General features: G+C 34.7%; 1 protein-coding gene across 4 annotated transcripts in view; it reads right to left on the bottom strand.

The window, feature by feature from the left end:
• The window catches only part of LOC149791882 (lymphocyte antigen 75-like), a 153,360-nt gene that overhangs the window by 24,099 nt on the left and 108,960 nt on the right, over nucleotides 1-20,301 (bottom strand). For all 4 annotated transcript variants that reach the window (XM_089970386.1, XM_089970389.1, XM_089970388.1 and 1 more), the window contains exons 42-47: nucleotides 13,545-13,600; nucleotides 11,575-11,742; nucleotides 9,123-9,170; nucleotides 8,805-8,974; nucleotides 1,215-1,291; nucleotides 615-715 (exon numbers count right to left, since the gene is read on the bottom strand). In XM_089970386.1, coding sequence (XP_089826512.1) covers nucleotides 615-715; nucleotides 1,215-1,291; nucleotides 8,805-8,974; nucleotides 9,123-9,170; nucleotides 11,575-11,742; nucleotides 13,545-13,600 — 620 coding nt within the window. The remainder of the gene's footprint in view (nucleotides 1-614; nucleotides 716-1,214; nucleotides 1,292-8,804; nucleotides 8,975-9,122; nucleotides 9,171-11,574; nucleotides 11,743-13,544; nucleotides 13,601-20,301) is intronic.

Raw genomic sequence — 20,301 nt, 5'->3', positions numbered from 1 at the left:
CACCGGAGCGGTCGATTTTGAAATAGTTTATGCTGAAACTATACAGCCCCAGGTAATGCTGTACATGGCAATAAAACCCACATTTTTGTTCATATGTTATACAAGGGCATTTTGGTGCAGTTTTGTGGCAGTAATGTGCCTTGTAGATTTATAAATATTGATCAAGCATTCAGGTCATTAAGGTAGCACTATATAGTTTGGTATATTGCATAGCGTTAGAATTTTCAAGAAAAAGAATTTTCCAGGTTTCCCAGGTTTCCTCATTGGTTATACTGGCTGTTTAAAAATAAAACTTGTATATCATGAGTATTGTTCAAAGAACCATCAATTACCTTTATTTTGGTGTATGATTGATGGGTGTAATGTGGGTTTTAGAGTATGCAGCTTGGCCTCAAGAAAACAATCAGTCTAAAAATGTTAATGTACTTCAAAAATAAAACAAATATCAAAAATTATATTTTGCCCAAAAATGATGAATAATAAGCTAAAGATGTTTGAAAAATTACCTAATATAAAAGAATAATAAGAAACATTACAATGTCTAAATCTAATTTTCTTGGCCTCATTTGAAGACGCACAACGTTTTGTCAGCTGTTGATCAGACATTAACTCACCTCCACGAGAATCCATAGAAACACATGTTGCTCTGAAATTTGCATCATCCGGTTCATGTAAACCCCAATTGAAGAAATTTACTGTGGTTTTGTCAGACCACCTAGGAATAAAAATTTATATATATATATATATATATATATATATATATATATATATATATATATATATATATATATATATATATATATATATATATATATATATATATATATATATGCACATATACACAGATAGAGAGATGCTTTTTGCAAAGTTTGGAATAAATCTCAACTGTATTTTTTAGGTTTGATTCATTATGATAACTGAATATACATTAAAAAAATATTGATTATGCACAACACATACATTTTAATGTCCTACTTTTATTTCTGGAGGAAAATTACAAATTGTACTCACCTCACCACAGATTAATGAACAAAGTTGTTCAGAATTTGTCCAATAAATACAACATGGAGAAGTAAATTTACTCAGTAAGGAAAGAAGCATGCTGCATACTTGCATGTCCTGACCAATAATAAAAGAAAACAGATTGGTAATCAATATTTTTTTATAGTAACAAATAAATGCAATGCTGCTTTTGATGTATATATAGTACTCACACATAATTGGTGTATGATAATTCATTAAGTCCAAATTCATTGAGTCCAATCCAGGCTTTTGAATCAAGTCGACTAACCTGGGATAAAGAAATATATATGGCGTCATAGCATTTGACAATCTGTATGTCTGAAAAGTGTCTGGCATTCATCTGAAGCGGGCAGAGCCATTCAGTCATTGTGAAAGTTTATTTACAGGTTAGATTAAATTACATATATTTTTTAATAAGAAGTGGCCATATGCCATAATTGTTAAAGCAGATCTTGTAGTAAATTATGTTTCTCAAAGAAAACATTACCTGATCACACCAACAGTAGGACTACTCATTGCTGCCTCTAAATCCAGTCCTCCTTGAAAGACGAAAAAATATCTTTCTGTATATATGCCACATAGACAAAGCGAATCAACTCTTACATGTTACCTTCCCTTTCTACCTCCTAGGTATACCTAGGTCACATTGTGGAGAAGGGTGGGTGGGAGTTTAAGTAATATGTTCAGGTAAGTATTATCCGAGAATCATACTTTGCTTCTTCATCAGATACATACCTCACCATATTAAGATTAGGTAAGACCAGGACTGACTATCCTACTTATATATGTGTCGCCTAGCATGAGCATGATTGACATAGAAAGAAACAAAATGAAATTCTTTCTCCTAATTTTGCATTACAGTGGTAATTTCCAGTAATTTAGGAATCAATTTGATGTGGAGAAAGGATTCCTTTCAAGCAGCTATCAGACATCTTTATGAGTCAGAAGTTAGACACATTAAGAGATTACAGCAGATATTTGAGTCAGAAGTTAGATGCATTAAGAGATGACAGCAGATATTTGAGTCAGAAGTTAGACGCATTAAGAGATGACAGCAGATATTTGAGTCAGAAGTTAGACACATTAAGAGATGACAGCAGATATTTCTGTTGGAATGTAATTATTATTCAAATTACATTCGAAAACAAGTATTTTAAGAGTCTCAGCCGATTGCAACCAACTTTCACAAAATGCTTGATGTTATTCTCTATTTAGATAGAAGATAATATTGAGACAATGAATGACTGTTATGAATCTAGTTGGGGCAACGACCTAGAAATGTTTGTTTAAACTCTTTTAGCCAACCAGCCATCTTCCTTTTATGGCAACTGTGTGTGCTTTCTACCATGCAGGCTTGACCACAGTGAAAGTTGGTGAAAATTGAGACTATTGGAATTCTTCTTTCAAATGCAAGTTACTAATTCTAACACCTTTCTTGTGAAAATTATTTACATACAATAAATATCTACTGTTGTCTTTACTTCGGCATAATGATTTATTAGCAAAGCTGCACAGTCTTGAAAAACAAGATTAATAATAAAAATATTAATAATAATAATAATAATAATAATAATAGCGACTTAGTACAGTGCTTAGTATTTAAAATCTATATGTGATTTACAATATTTAGTAATATTTGAGGACATATCTAAGCATTCCTAGAAATGCAAAAAAGAGCATGGAACCCTGAATTTACAAAGCATGATGACAATAATTAAGGAAAAACCAATGTTAAGTCATGTTGCAAATATGAATGTTACAGGGCTGCCCCATAGACCACAAAACCAGTTGAATACTGAAGGTGGAGACACCCACCAATCACTTTCTGAAGCAGCTGAGTTTTCTTTTCATGCTGTGGTCAAACACTAAACACTGATTACAAAATGTTTTTGAAGTATGTCATCCTGGTGTGCCACCATCCCTGTGGAGGAGGTCATGCTGAACATGGATATTAGGCTGTTTACCATTTCTGTGGAGGAGTTTATGCTGAACATGGATATTAGGCTGTTTACCATTTCTGTGGAGGAGGTCATGTTGAACATGGATATTAGGCTGTTTACCATTTCTGTGGAGGAGGTCATGTTGAACATGGATATTAGACTGTTTACCATTTCTGTGGAGGAGTTTATGCTGAACATGGATATTAGGCTGTTTACCATTTCTGTGGAGGAGGTCATGTTGAACATGGATATTAGGCTGTTTACCATTTCTGTGGAGGAGTTTATGCTGAACATGGATATTAGGCTGTTTACCATTTCTGTGGAGGAGGTCATGTTGAACATGGATATTAGGCTGTTTACCATTTCTGTGGAGGAGTTTATGCTGAACATGGATATTAGGCTGTTTACCATTTCTGTGGAGGAGGTCATGTTGAACATGGATATTAGGCTGTTTACCATTTCTGTGGAGGAGGTCATGCTGAACATGGATATTAGGCTGTTTACCATTTCTGTGGAGGAGGTCATGGTGAACATGGATATTAGGCTGTTTACCATTTCTGTGGAAGAGTTCATGCTGAACATGGATATTAGGCTGTTTACCATTTCTGTGGAGGAGTTCATGCTGAACATGGATATTAGGCTGTTTACCATTTCTGTGGAGGAGTTCATGCTGAACATGGATATTAGGCTGTTTACCATTTCTGTGGAGGAGGTCATGCTGAACATGGATATTAGGCTGTTTACCATTTCTGTGGAGGAGGTCATGCTGAACATGGATATTAGGCTGTTTACCATTTCTGTGGAAGAGTTCATGCTGAACATGGATATTAGGCTGTTTACCATTTCTGTGGAAGAGTTCATGCTGAACATGGATATTAGGCTGTTTACCATTTCTGTGGAGGAGGTCATGCTGAACATGGATATTAGGCTGTTTACCATTTCTGTGAAGGACCAAGGAATTACATTGAGGCCAAAAGGAAGTGTTCAGTTGGTATACTGTTACCTGGTACACAACTCTTGGATACATTTGTGATGCTATATGAAATGGTATGTAGAAGGGTGCTGACAAATCAAAATTGATTTATGGGCTTTGCTGTCTCCATATTTAGTTTTGTGGCAGAAATAAACTGACTGAAACTACTTGGTTTACTACAGGTCTATATTTGCCATTGAATTTCATGATCAGACAGACTATCGAATAGAAGCCTTATAGCTTCTTATCACCTCCACTGCCCACCTCAGAAGTACAAGCCCTACCTCCTTCTTTAGTACATCTACCTTCATGTGATCTCTTGGGATTAGCAACATAAAGGGGATGATAAAAGTGGAGCAATCCAAATGAATAAGATCAGTACAAAATCTGACATCACTTAGATCACATACTTTTTTCTTGGGAATAGGCTGATCCATGCAAATCTGGCAAAAAATGAATCTGTCATCCACGGGTATGTCACCAGTAAGGATGGTAAGTCAATGAAGGTTGGCACGAAGCTTAGTAGATGAAATTTTGTTATCTTTCCCCCCATATGACTTTCTTTAGTTAGCTTGCCTATGGTTACTTTGTTGTCAAGGAGAATTGCCTGTGATATATTTTTGACGATGACTGTCTCTTTTCTGAATGTTCTCTGAAATGGTCATCCAAATATGGGACCTTCCATTGATAGCTGAAGAGGCAACTCTTTTGTGACCATGTTTCTTGCCTCAATTCAACATCAAAACAGAATGAGAGAAAAAATAGGAAGGGTATGTTAGGTTGCCTCATAATAAGGTTTTAATGAAGAATAGTGCATGAATGGAGATAAGGGTGTTAGCCATCGTGTGGTGAGCTAATAATTCATGATCTTGGCAATTTGGCTCATTTTATCCAAGGCATTATCATTTCCAGCTTCCTCAGCTAGGCAAGGTCTAACCAAAGACCAGTATGATCAGAAACTTGCTGGTAATTGACTCAACCAGAAGAAGCTTTTGTATTACTGGAGTCCCAAGGTTGATCTGTGAGACGTATGCTAATTTTTGGAATGTTTGACCAATGATGAGTTCTGAAGGAAAGATTACCATCATCGTCAGCTATATCTACAGAGGCTTTTACCTTGTAGGCAGGAATCATTGTAGGTGGAGAACGGCACTTAGAAAATGGCGAAATCCTACAGATTTGCTCTATCTCTTTACTTGTAGCTAAATTTGTCTTCTCATATCATCTAGATGATGAAGTAATTTCATCAGCATGCGTCATCATTTTGATTATTGGATATATTATCAATAGAGATGAGTTAACAGACTGCTGGTGTGGTGCATATGATTTACCTTGGTTGGTGGGCTCTATGGGTAAAGACATTTCACCATTAATTTTCATAGCAATGGTCTGTTCAATCAGTCAGATGGCTCAGATGGCTGCCTGGTAAGCTGTGTGCTCTGTACAGCATAATATACTGCTGCTGTCAGAAAATATCGAAAGCTGACCTGGCCAACTTGATAGTCAAAGATAACAGAACACCTGACTACTATAACTGTATATAATTCATTAATACAGCTGGACTTGGTGGTCAACAGTAGGAATGGAATATGAAAAATAATTTCTGTCTTTCAACATGCCATTCTGACTGTTAAATATAGTGTCAATATATGCATTGCTTTTCAGCATAAAGGTCAATTTGAAAATATTTTCATTCCCTAGTCTATATTGTTGTAAAGCAGCTGAATGGCCAACTGCAAATGAATCCAATGGCTATGAGGCCGTCTGTACAGTTTAAAATATAAACATTCATGTCCAATTTGAATATTTCCATGAATGGACGGGGTTCATTATGCTTGCAAAAATGCTAAAGCATCATGGGTTAGGGCAAGTTTAACTATAAAGACTCACACATGAGGGCAAAAGGAAATCTGACTGCAAAACCTTTAAGTCTCAAGGTCAGGTCCTAGGGTATTCTCAGTTGTATTCCATTACAAATCAGCATATTCACGTTTCAATAATCTTTAAGATAAAACCTTCATAATCAAGTAATTGTTGTTACATTTTTCAATTGTTTCTTCAAACACTTGGTACATCATCCAGGACTTAACCTCCTGCAATTCTTACACTTTGTACATACAACAAATATATATATATATAAACACATAAATGTAAACTTGCAATAACTAAACAACTTGGCAGTGTAAGTACTTGAAAGTACAGCAACAAAACATTTTCACAAGTTACAATTTTATTCTACTGAATGAAAAGACACTACAGATGCTAAATCTGAATAAATTCACAAAAATTTCGCAAAAGTGTTGTGTGAACCATATATAAATATTTTGATTTACTTTACAACTAAAAGAAAAAGGCCATGCTTGAATTCAAATATGTTTCATGGAGGTCAATTTGGCTAAAGTTTACAATTAGTTATAGACCGTATAACCAGCAGGTAGAAAGGGGAGGAACCATATATGAGTTGCTGCCATTTATCTGTATGATTTATTGACAGTAATATGTTTTTTTCGTCTTTCAGGGAATTTTGGATTCGGAATTAGCAATTAGTAATCCTAATGTGAAGATAAGGTGATCAGATAATATATTTGACAAAGAAATGCCATTTGGCATCTTGTGGTTTGTATAATAATAGTCTGAAAGGATTTACTGTATTTTATTCTAAGATCTGTTTCCGCAATGTATCTATATCTTCTTTTTAAAAGATCATAAATACTTTTAATATTTTTCAACGGCTTTCTCCACATCACCACAATAACTTAAGAGCTTAACAATCTGAATCAAATCAATAAAAACTTGTCATGAACTAGAAATTAAAGATAAAGTAATTTTGTACACCAATTTTTATCAAGAATGCCTTCATTGAGATTTGACTCTGCTGAAAACTAATGCTACAATATTTCTTTTAATGACATACTGAATTGTTTGTCTTGATTGCTGATGTCCTCATAATTCAAAAGTGTCTGAAAATAAGAGATTCTTCAGCCTTTACCACTCCAAATCCTACATCCATTTTCTAAAAAATCTATGAGATCTCCATGGTCATAAATCATGTACTGATTGTAAAAACAATTTATCCTCAGAATCAATTTTTTTCTCTTGGACAGTAAGAAACACTGTCATGTACTGCACTACAACAAATAGTTGGACATATGAAAGGAAAGAAACAATGCCTGCATTCAAAGTGACACTAAACCATATGAAACATGGGGTACTAATCTAGTTAATGATATACATGTATATATATAAATCTTGTGTCTAAACTGCATTAACATGCAATAGTATGACTTTTTGCTGTCATGGTTTCATTACATAGGTCAAACTTGTGACGTTAAATATTGACCTTTGATGCTACTTATTCTCGTAATTAGCACTTTACCATTAAGTAATTCTTGTATAACACACTTTACCATTAAGTAATTCTTGTATAACACACTTTACCATTAAGTAATTCTTGTATAACACACTTTACCATTAAGTAATTCTTGTATAACACACTTTTATCATTAAATGTAATTAATTTTGTTTAGTTTCAAAAAAGAATTCTGCACTTCTTATTAACTTAAACACTTTTCAATAAAGGTAAGAATTATATTATGGCATTTTTCCCTAAGGTACCTATAAACAGCTGACAATGGGAAATTTCTGAAGACTGGATTCCAGTGTGATACATGATAAAATAAAAACATTTCTAGAACGATTGTCTAGGCCACTAAACTATAATGATATATGCTTAATTCGTTGTTCACCAACTGACAGTATATTAAAAAGTTTCTTACTTTTCACCAAAGAGCCCATTTGGTATTTGTATGTGGTATTTACCGACCTGCTAACCCTGACGAGTCCGTCTCAGTAAGGCAGTTGATTTTTTTCCGTAAAATTGACCAATTTTCAGTAAGGTGTAACAAAATATCAATAACTGCTATTGTAAAGCTGGAAAACATAATTAAAAGTTTCATGCATCGACAATAAACATTATGTTCCACTGAAAAGTTTGTAAAGTACGCGTAGATTTTATTTACCACTAGTACAGCTGCACAAACTCTAGTTCCAAACCCTATGCAGCTCAGTGTTGCTATCTCTCAACTTGACATAGTTCTTTGAAATTCTTTTCCATTTCACATGACAACGGCAATCATAACTCCTGCCACAGGACATACACAAATTGGCATGTCCAATAAATGTAATCGTGTCCTTTCCAGCTTTTAGTCACAAAGAATCTGAATACTCCTTTTTATTCTTCTGTGTTGATTATTAACACTTTTCTTGAAGCTTATTTTCCCTTTTGTCTCAAACATGCATCTCTTTTTGGATGCCATTTAAAAAAAAATCTATAATCATCAGTTTGATCATGCAGACACTTTGCATGAACAAATAGGTGCAGTTTAAAGCATCTGGGGTGCTGCTGTAAAGTTAATCTGGTTCTCTGACTAATTTCACTAATTCTAAGATGAAACCCAGATCCAAATAAAATACAGATGAACCAATTATCCAGATTTTGCGGCAGCTATAATTTTTCCGTAGTTTTTGCTAGTATGCCATAACTCCATATTTAAAGGGTAATTTTTGTGGGTCTGTATTTAATGCTAAATACGGAAATTAAAAATTAAATTAAATTAAAAATTAGTTAATGTAATGCAGTGCAGCCATTTCTTGACAAATCAGTGCTATAACTATAAATAGAGAATATTGTTGTTGTTTTTAAATGATTCAAATCCACTGACAAATGCTTGAGTAATTGAAATTTATATGTAAAATTCTATCAAGACATCACAATGTTAAGTCCTCTACTAGTTTTATTTGGCCGGGTATTGATTTGTTTAGACTGCAATGATATAGTAAGCCCTAAATAATGATAAAAACATTCTTACTACTGAAAAAATTTGATTGTTTTCCATTTTGCTGTGAATGCTTGCCAAGTCTGCTCTTTTATCTATACAAAATGCTTGTGCAGAACGCCATGTCTTCCGGAATGAACTGGAACTGGTATAATAACAGTAGTCCTTGTAGTATTTCCAAGGTAAATCGGTTCCACAGGAAACTGATAGTTTGATTGCATGAAAATAGATCAAAAGAAATAGTCTGGCATAAGAAAGCAATACAATATTCATAGTATACGTGATAATTCATTAAAAATTACATTCTGTAATCAAGATATATCAAAATAAGATTTTTAATAAAATGTGTACCTGTTTCTGGTGTTGTTTCCATTACTTCAGTTGTCGGAGCATCCACTCCTAGCAAAAACAAAAATCAGAATCTGTCTTATATCAGTTTTAAACTGTATTATAAATAGCATTCTTCTCAGATTATGTCAACTGAAAGGAAGGTCTATTTTAGGAGATAACCTGACTCAGAACCAACTGATTAGAATAGCTCTTAGCTTCAAGATTTTCGATTGCTTACTCAGTTTGAATATCTGGGCACCTCGCATCTGGGGTCTCATGACAAAACTGAAAATAATCTGCCACCAAAATCTTAGAGATAATTGATCGTAGCCATACACCCATAAGCACATATATCCCTGCTTTGACTATGTCAACCGTTATTTTAAAATTGTGACAAATATTTCAACAATCTAGAAAAGTTTGCATTAATGTTGATGACTTTACTTATGAATAATTGTTAAAAAGGATAATTTAAAATATGGTAGTGCATAAACTATATGAAAATTTAAGATACAGAACCACAGATTCCTGTGCAAATAAAATGATAATAAAAGGGAAATAACTAACATCTATCAAGTGAGCTCGATGTATAGCATGGCTTAGGAATAGAGGCATCAGAATTGTAACCAGCTGAGGACATTTCAGAAAAAAAAGATAATAATTTACCCACTTTAGTGACAATATTTTTCTAAAGGTTTCACTTCTGGAATGCTTTTTTGTGTAAACATTTTATCATTAACTTCTCTCAGATGTTCAATCTCTTGAGTGCAATCACTTACCTACACATTACCAGATGTAAAATGTTGCTTACAATAGTTTTCATTTGATAACAATTTTACAAAGATGCTTACAAAAAATATCTAAATATGTTCAGATATTGCTGTCTTCCCAATAAGTCACTAGATTACTTCATTAATATATGTTGCAAATGTTGCATTTGCAAGAGCTAGCTTTCCAAATTTAGGCTGATATCAGAATTTAACTAAAATGTGATGAGATCTTCAACGTTTGAATGGTTGCAAGCTAGGTCAATAAAATAATGAACACATCATCAACATTCACATTTTTGGCTGTTAACTGAAAATATTAGATCCAGACATTTTAAGAGTAAGTATGAAGTTAAGTCACATCCTGATAAAATATTAACCATCTAGAATGATCAAATTGGTGCATTCATTTAGGCATCTTAAAACATCCTTAATGTGAGCTGATGTTGTACATACTGACTGGATGTTGTACAAACTGACTGGATGTTGTACATACTGAATGGATGTTGTACATACTGATTGGATGTTTTACATACTGACTGGATGTTGTACAAACTGACTGGATGTTGTACATACTGAATGGATGTTGTACATACTGAATGGATATTGTACATACTGATTGGAGGTTGTACATACTGATTGGATGGTGAACATACTGATTGGATGTTGTACATACTGATTGGATGTTGTACATACTGACTTAATGTTGTACATACTGATTGGAGGTTGTACATATTGACTGGATGTTATACATACTGATTGGAGGTTGTACATTCTGATTGGATGTTGTACATACTGATTGGATGTTGTACATACTGACTGGATATTGCACATACTGATTGGATGTTGTACATACTGATTGGATATTGTACATTAAAAAGATCCTGATGATATAAATTTGCATGCTAATGCTGATGAAAGTCTTGTCAGAAATACAGTAGTCAGTGGCAACTGGATGGCTCCTTCAAATGCTCTGACAAAGTTCACATTCAAATGCGGCCGAGAACTCAGCCTAACTTTCAATCTGAGATTGATTACAATATGAACAGAAATATGGCCTAAAGCTTTTTAATAAGATTGATTACAATATGAACAGAAATATGGCCTAAAGCATTTTAATGAGATCAGTCAATAACATGCTAGACTAATACTTACAAATGGCTCTCTTAATCAAACTCATCTGAATCCTTTATGATTTAAGCTTACTACTAAGTTTAATCAAATTCTGATTATGAACGAAGCCTGTAGAAGATACCATGCAATTGCTGGGAGTTGATGGATGGTATGTGACTCGTAACAGACGATGCATGATTCCAAGGGGATAATCTCAACAGTTTCATGAGATAAGAAAAAAGGCTAAAATTATGTTGGCACAGTCTTTTAGAGGAAGATAAATCATTTTTCAAAACAAAAACGTCTTCACCACAAAATAAAAAGCTATTTCTACAATTATAATGACCATAGGACCGACAGAGAAGATGCAAATGGAAAAAAATAGATGCATTCTCAACTTCTTGGTCAATCCTTGTTTTCTGAATAAGTGAGGTGGTCTAAAAATACAGCAATCATTAAACATTTTAGGTACGTTTCTCAAGACTGACTGCAAAGTTACACATGCACATGAGGCAATACGGATGCAGGTCAGGCCAAACATTTGATGGGCAGAGCAAGCCCCTGTTTGTGCTATTCTTGTAAAGGCAACATACCTCTAGCTTTCTTGCAGACGTAGCCAATGGACTTATAGCAGTTGTTGTCATTCCACAACATTTTCCGACTGACAAACTCCACACACTTTTCATTTCCGTTAACGTCATTAGGCTCATTTTCAGACCACTGTGTGTATGTTAATGCTGACCCATCAGACCACACGTAACCTGGATAGAAATTGAAATATAAATGAGTTTGCAATCTTTTTTCTAGCAAAACTTTTAAATTATTAATTTAGACTAATGAGGAAATCAATAGTTAATCTATTTAAGAACAATAATTATGAAGATAATAAAATATTTGTACATTTATATGAATAATGAAATAAACAGTCACAATTTTGCCAGAAATTAATGATAATCCTTTATGAACATTAATGCCAACTATTAAAACAGAAGAGTTGATTCCTGAGGAAATTAAATATTAATGTAAAAGGAGATAATTACTCTCATTACGTACATTTTTACTTCCATATGTGAAAAAGAAATATAATCCTCACCTCATATTGCCAGCCAAAACAAATTTGCCTTATCAGTATGCTTTCTTTGTGTTCACTGTGTTATATGTGTATATCACAGAGTAATAGCATATATGTGTGATTAGATTTTTACACAACCTAATGTCTAAGTTGCATATAATAGTTCTCATATTACTGACATGACTTACAGAACTAAAAAATGTTCATTTCAATAAGCATACCATATCGACTTTACTTATATTACTGTTGAATTTCCCTGTCCATCATATGCAAACACACCCTATTGGTAGGCAAATATATTACCACAAACCCTGTTTAAAACGACAAATATATTACCACAAACCCTGTTTAAAACGACAATGATATAAGCTTATTTACAAAGTCTGGACAAATTCTGATCAAAATTTTTGGTAAAATAAATCAGGCAATCAGAAAAAGTAGAAAGAATGGCTAATCAAAGCAAGAAGACTTCTCATATGTGCTGAGCTTGCTCATCAAAACATTTATCAGTTATGTTGTAGATATAACTATTAAATTCAGATCTAAAATACAACCCCTACAGTGGTAACAAGCTCAGCAAATGAAATGCATCATCACCTCATTAATATCCATAGATCTCACTCATTATCCAACTCATCTGAGACATGGATAATATAAGCCCATATGCAAAGATTGACAAAAACTGATGGACAAATGGCATCCAATGTAACTATAGCTCAGGCAAACAGGTTTGCAAGTCTCACTTCATTATGTAACTTGTCCGAGATCTCAATATTGTAAGTGCATATTCCAGGTTTTATAAAAATCGGATAATAAAGAATCTTCACTGTGGAATCAAGCTAAGCCAGTCAGATGTGAAATCAGTTCATTGAAATGCATGAAATTCGCTCATTAAGAAACCCATCGAAAAGCTTGATGACATGAGCCCATATCACAAGTTTGATCAATATCAAGCCTAAACTATGACCTTCATAATTCAACAAGATCAATCACATGCAAGATCACCTCAAGATCATGCAACTGTCTCCCTTATTATCAATCTCTCCAAAACATTTGACAGCATAAAACAATATTTCAAGTCTGTTCAGAAATATAGCCTCTAGAGTGGTAACATGAAATATGGATGCAAAGCCATACAATGCATAATATAGACTCACACGATGAGACCTTATGACCATCTGAGCTTACAATTAATTACCCCTTTCTTATGTTCTTGAGAGAATGAAGCTGTGCTATCATTTGCTACACAAGCCACCCCAAAATACTAAACATTTTGAGTAATACTTGTGGTTCAAGGCTTCGAAATGGTACCCAAAATTGACAAATGCAGCTTTATAATTAGTCGGAGCATGCCATGTCGACTTTACCTATATTACTGTTGAATTTCCCTGTCCATCATTATGCAAAATCATGTTTTGAGTAAAAGAAGAAAAGTATAATTAAAGATCTGAATTCAAGTATGGAATCATTCAGATTAATTTCAATTCTTACCCTTGTCTTCATCAAGGATATTTAGCCCCAACCACATTTCATCATGCATGGAATGACTGAAAAAACAAAAGCTAATTTAGCTTAAAATTGAGCAAAGACATGAATACCAGAGTTCCCTACTGTTATTTTCCATCAGGAGGTCTTGGACATCCTAACAAATGAAATCTTTACTGAGTCTTTACAGTAATATTGTTTCGGCTCAAAGCTCCAATTAAGGAGAATAAATGCTCAATAGTAAATTAGTGTTTTATTAAGCCTCTATTGTGGTCTCTTTAAATGTACATCATTTCCTATTTCATCTTATTGTAGTACTGTGATCTCATGTAGCAGTGTTATTATGCCATTTTTGTAATTTTATTTCCCTTTTGGGTCCTGGCTAGTCATCACAGTCTCTTCCCTCATGACATGGAAAGCAAGCCTTATACCATTTACAACCCATGGCATGAAAGTGACCAAGTTAACACATATTCTTGAGGCTGTACATGGTATAGCAAGTGCTGGATCGATCGATACTTCCAATCTGTACATATTAAGCTGAATAATATATGCGTAAATCATAACTCGATGCAGATATAATCAATATAGCTGATTTTACGTGCCAGAGAGAATAAGCTATTTTGATTTAATTTAGGAAAGTAATAATTTTGGCGTTCTTGCAGTTCAACCAAAATAAAAGCAAGCCTCAGTCTGTACTAGCTGAGCTATAACAAAATTTAATTTACTAATAGTGAAGAATACATAGAATCTTTCTAGTTATCATGCTGGCAAAAAATCTGGTTTACCTAAAATTACTATGTCATGACTACGTATGCTTGTGATTACACAGGACATGTACGGATATGCAGAATACTATTGTAAATTAGTAATTTAAAATGGCGTATTATTTAATTTCACTAACTCAGGAGTGGTTACTCGCGTGTCTTTAAAAATCGTTTCTTTACTTTAAATACAAGAGTGTTTATTTACTATCTGAATACAGATAGGGGTCATGCAAGCTAAAGTGTCGTGCTATCAAACCAAAACTTGCTGATTGGAGTCGAAGTTTGGGAGAAAAGGTTCTTTAATAAGTATAAGACTGTAACCAACTCTGAGCAGGTGGATGTCTAATATAATAGTCAACATCAGTAATGGCTATGTGGCACATATAATCTTTGAATTGTATCTGAAACTGACATGTACTGCATACATTAGTCTGACCGCAAAACCTGAAACTTTTTAAAGAACAAATTCAATAAGCACAGCTTGAACAGGGAAATCTCCATTTATATTAAAGAACTACTGTGGTATATAATTAAAGAACTACTGTGGTATATGATGACAAAAACTAGACTGATTCTCAAAATATTTTAAAATAGTTTATTGAGGTCTCTAGAAATGGCATGATCCAAACTTAATGACTGGGATTAAATGCATCAACTTTAATATCTGTATTGTTTGAATGCATAATACACATTTATAAATTTATTAATATGGGAGTAATTTAACTGTTTGTTTGTTAGTTTTAATTTTTTTATATTCCATTACATGCTATTGTAATGTAATTTTATTTACTGTATTTGATATTTTCCAGAAATTCAGTTCAGCTTTTCAAAAACCTATTAGAACTTTGTATCTAAAAGTTGACCTAGTTCCTAACCTTATTTCATGATTGGATGTAAACAAACTTTTTTTTACTTTGTTTATTCTTTCCTTGTGTGGGATTTACAGAGTGAAATCAAGGTTGTACTGGAAGTATGTGACTTTAGACATGTAATTAGCCTTTACATTGTCATTTCAAAATTCTGGCTTTACCAGAATTGTGCAGTAGCCAGATTTAATAGTGATGTTTTGGGAGATAGTTTCAATTGGGCTATAAACCATTAACACTTAAAGGTGATTTGTTGTGATCAGTTTGAGTCAAAATTCTATTCTTTTTCCTGGAAATTGTTAAGTGCACATACAGAATTCTTTGACAAAGACATTTATTGAAATTTTATTTGGAATTCAAAATAGGAATATTAATCTGTGGTTCAACAAAGAACTGTTGATACTTCAGTAATATGCTGACTACAGTATACATCATCGCTTCCATTTTGGATGTTCATTGAGACTTCAACTCAAATTCGTTAGAATATTTTATTACTAGGACTTCTAATTTTTATTTCTTGAATTGTTCTTCCATTATTTTTGGATGTGATTCTTAAAACCGTAAGTTCTCTTTCTCATTTTTACCTTGTTTTTCTGGGGAAGGGGAAATAAATTATTTGTTGAATTTCTTATTTCTTGTTACTGTTTATGAGAGCCTAAACAAGTAATACATAACAAGCTAGGCCAGGCTTATGAAAAGAAAAAAGAACAATGATTTATATAATTAATTAATTTTTCACTTCTCCCATAATCTGCTGGGGGGGGGCACTAATCAATTTGTGACAATCTCTCTCAATTTGACCCTGTTCTCCACTGCTCTTTGAGACTTTGCCTGTCAACCTCTTTGATGTTATCTATCTTTTCTTCTGTCTGTCTATCTGCCTTGTTTTCTGGTTCCTATCACTGTGCCCTTTAGGATTGTTTTTGATAGGATAGATGAGTGTGGGACATGACCATACCATTCTTGTTTGCATTTATTTATAGTGGTGAGCAGATCTTAATATGATCAACTAGCACATTGGATTCCAATGTGACCTCCTCATTATAAAAGTGGTCTAAGGATAAGATGTTCAGGATCCTTCCATAACATTTTATCTCTAAGGCATGGATTCTTCTCTGTAGTTCCTCTGTCAGGGTCCATGTCTAACTTGTATTCAAGAATACTGACATGAGGAGGCAGCGCAGAAGCTTAATCATGGACCCAAGTGTAATGTTGTTGTCCTTCCACATAGGCTTCAGCCTAGCACAGCTGTCCATTCACTACTATTTCCTTTTGGATGCCACTCAGGTTCTTTGTCATTAGTTTGGTCTTTTCAGCACTGATCTCTATACTGTACCTTAGTTATGCTTAGTTGAAAGGTTTCCAGTTCTTGTTCATCTCCTACTAAGCAATCGATTTCACCATCAAGGTGCAGGTTGGCAATTGTTCTGCCTCCAACACTGACACTGTCCTCATAGTCTTCCAAGGCATTGGACATGATCCTTTCCAGGTAGATGTTGAAGGGAGTGAGTGAAAGGAAGCACCCTGTAGGACTCCAAATGAGGTTATGAGCCAGCCATGAACTATGCTGGTTGCCTTGTCATAACGTTTTCTATGGTGCTGATCAATTTTGCATTTATGCATATCCACATGGTGGCCCACAAGGCCGCTTGCCATACCTTGTCAAGATCCTTCTTGAAGTCAATAAAGACATGATGGAGGTCCTGTTGATTCTTTAGATAAATTTGTACAGAGGATTCTAAGGTCAAAGATCTGATATACAGGGCTACATTCTGCTCTGAAACCAGCCTGTTCTTAGGTAATGATTTGATCTGCAATGGGTTTATAGTCTGCTGAGAATGATATTAAGCATACTTTTGCTTGGATGACTGACAAGGCTGTTTGTTCAGTAGTTCTGTTTCCCCTTTCTTATGGAGAGTGATGATCGGAGGTGGGGTAGGCCATTCTCCTGTTTGCAAGATTTTGTTGTAGGAACTGTTTTAAGGACTTCCATTAAGAAGGTTTCTCCCTGATGTATCTATTATCTACCACAGCTGACTTCTCTTTCTACAGTGTCGTTACTACAACCTCTACTTCTTCCCTGATGATCAGGTGTACAACCTCTGTTGTGTTCAGTCGGAAATTTAGTACAGCGTTGTCTCCAGAATTCTCCTGGTTGTTAAGCTCAGAACAGTATTCTGTCCATCGGTCAATAATCTCTTTGTGACTTGGTCTTCAGTGAGACTTGCCAGCCCTGTCCTGGATAATAGTAGATCATGCCTGTTTATTCGTTGTCTGTGGCTAATTGGTATGCTTTAACTGTTATTCTGGTTCAGGCTTTTCTCAATTTGATCCTGTAACTGACTTCCTTCTCTTTCTTTAAGCCCTTATTAATCCTGTTGTTAATCTCCCTGTATTTTTCTGCTCCTTCTCCCTCTTAAGTTTTCTTCTCACATCACAGAGATACAAGTTGATAAACAAGTCCCATGCAAGTTTTGTTAAGCAACAGTTAGGTGTGACAGGCAAAATGAACCACCATTGTTATATCGTGGCAATGATTCAGTTGAGATGGATCTTAAATTGATTGAAATTAGAGTGAAAGGGATTCCACAACAACTCTATTCACCAACAGACATTATTTACGACCTCTGATAATATTCTTAATTTTTCCTCAGACACTTGTTGCTAGATCTATGAGGGAACTTTTACTTCCACCAGTAGAGCTGAAAGCTCTAAAGCCATCAATCAATGTCACATCACATGTGTGTACACAAGAGTTGCACACAATGCATGTAAGTTACAGTTGAGATTTTACCCTAACAGAACAAAACTCCCCAACCAAACAAAAATCCCTGTAGTGTTTCATAGTGAGTATGATGGCCATTTAATAATACATGTAGTAGCCATGCTGGGCCAAATGCAGTAAATTGATTCGTTACAGTTTCTGAATTTGTCCTTGGACAATTTAGTGAGTAAATCTAATGGCAGAGAACTTTGCAATCACTCATTGATACTGTCCAACCAATACAGATCTAGTGATGAAATTACATGTGTATCCATATGAGTACATGAAGGATTAGGATGAATTTGCCAAGGCTCATTTGCCACAGACCGAAAGGTTTATAAATTGTTGTGATATGAAAGTATTTAAGAAAAAGATTACAAGGTTTGGTCTGCCTTTGGTTTAAAATGTGGGTGACTATTGCGATCTGCGCACTAACGTTTTGTTGCTTGCTGATGTGTTTGAGAATTTTCATGATACTGTCACTGCCATGCATGTGTTGGATCCCCCACATTACTTCTCATCAATAGAAATGGATTAGGATGCGTTGTTGTCCAAAGCCAAAATCCTTTTGGGATTGCTTATTGAGCGCTCTCTTCATGGCAGTATTTCTATGGCCAGTCACATATATGAGTGTGCCAACAACCCAAATGTAGACTAGAAGGATTGTCCTGCCACCAACAGTTACATTGCATATCTATATTCCAATTACCTCTATGAGTGGGCACTGATGCAACCATTGCTGGATGGTGGGTGATGCCACACATATTGATGTTCAAAACCACATACAAGATTGCAACAACAGTGACCATGCATACTTATTTGAAGTTAATCTTGAATACCCTGAACATTTACATGATGTACACAATGATTAACCATCAGCGCCAGTAGCCTTGTCGGTGGCTGGTACATGGTTGTCCCCGTATTAGAGCGTGTTCATTGATGGATCCAGACATAAATTCACTGAATGCACCAAATTAATATTAGGTCTTAGGACAAAACACAATAATGTACTGCATGTATGAAACTTTAAGCTGTTTTTGCAAGTGGGTATGCATGTAACCAAAATTCATCGAGAGCATGAATTTCACCAGCACTTGTATATCCAGATGAATGCAGATATGAAAACTAAGGCCACAAATTGGTTTGAGGAAGACTTCAAATTCATGAACAATGCTGTGTTCAGAAAACCACAGAGAACCTGAACAAACAAATTTGAGTCGATATTGGCTGTAACAGTGAACAAGACAAACTTCAAAGGCTCAACACCGACCTGGCTTTTGAATATCAGAAGATATTTGATGGAGGACCCATAGCTGTTCTCAGTAAAAAATTGAAACTAAAGCTGACAAAACCAATATGTGTTCAAAGAGTTTACTGGAAACAAACAATGCACCAGTGATCAATGGAAGCATTTTGTACAATGCTTAATGCACTTAGGAGTGGAGACAATAAAAAAAGGTGAAACTTTATGGGTAGAATATATATGATGGTAAAAAGCACCTAAACCAGCAATGCAATTTAAAGAATAACAGCTTCCAAGAAACCCAGACCATGATCTTGAATATATAACAGTAACATGAACAACGTATATAAGAACAAGAATGTACATATCAGGAACAACAGAATGTGGTTGCAACAACAACAGCACCACAGAGCATGTGGACCCAAACAAAATACCTGCACAAACAAAACATGTATCACCACCTACAGAAACACAAGATAAACGTGAAACAGAAAAGTGTCTGTGTGACTTTTTCTGCACGTGTTACCATTGGTGAGTCACACACACTTGGAACTGCACCATCATCGCTGTGAGTTTATTACAGCTGAACAAATATTAAATCACATCTGTATGGTGGTCTGCATGCAAAAATCTCATTTATGTTTTCATCAGGCACTGGTGTCACCTGGAATAATATTGAACTTCCTCCAGCACATATGATGGTGCATATTACATAGAATCAATCAATGAAGAAATTCAATGAAGAATCTCAAAGGTCACCAGCAATGATTTCTATACATGCCAATCATTCCACACTTGGTTTTCACATCGTAATATAATCTCAAAAGTATGTGGTTAATATTGCATGGTCATCATTAAGATGAGTTTAGGTAGACCTGACAATATTTCAGATGATAAACGAATCTTACATATGAGTTATCATATCGCACCTGATATTGTAAAATTATCTCAACAAGGTAGGTCAATTTAACTTGTGATTCTGTCATTGGTAGTTAAAAAAGAAGGTCTGAAAAGACAGGTGTAGCAGTTCATCGTTATATACTGTTTGAGTTTTCACCAACCATGGAACTAGGCTAGTTGATATCATTTACACTCGCAGCACCAGTGCATCTTCTGTGCTATA

Source organism: Sinohyriopsis cumingii, chromosome 9, assembly GCF_028554795.1.
Source record: "Sinohyriopsis cumingii isolate HCF-2022 chromosome 9, ASM2855479v2, whole genome shotgun sequence".
NCBI lineage: Eukaryota > Metazoa > Mollusca > Bivalvia > Unionida > Unionidae > Sinohyriopsis > Sinohyriopsis cumingii.
The sequence above is the reverse complement of the archived record's forward strand: the minus strand, read 5'-3'. Positions and strand labels throughout refer to the sequence as shown.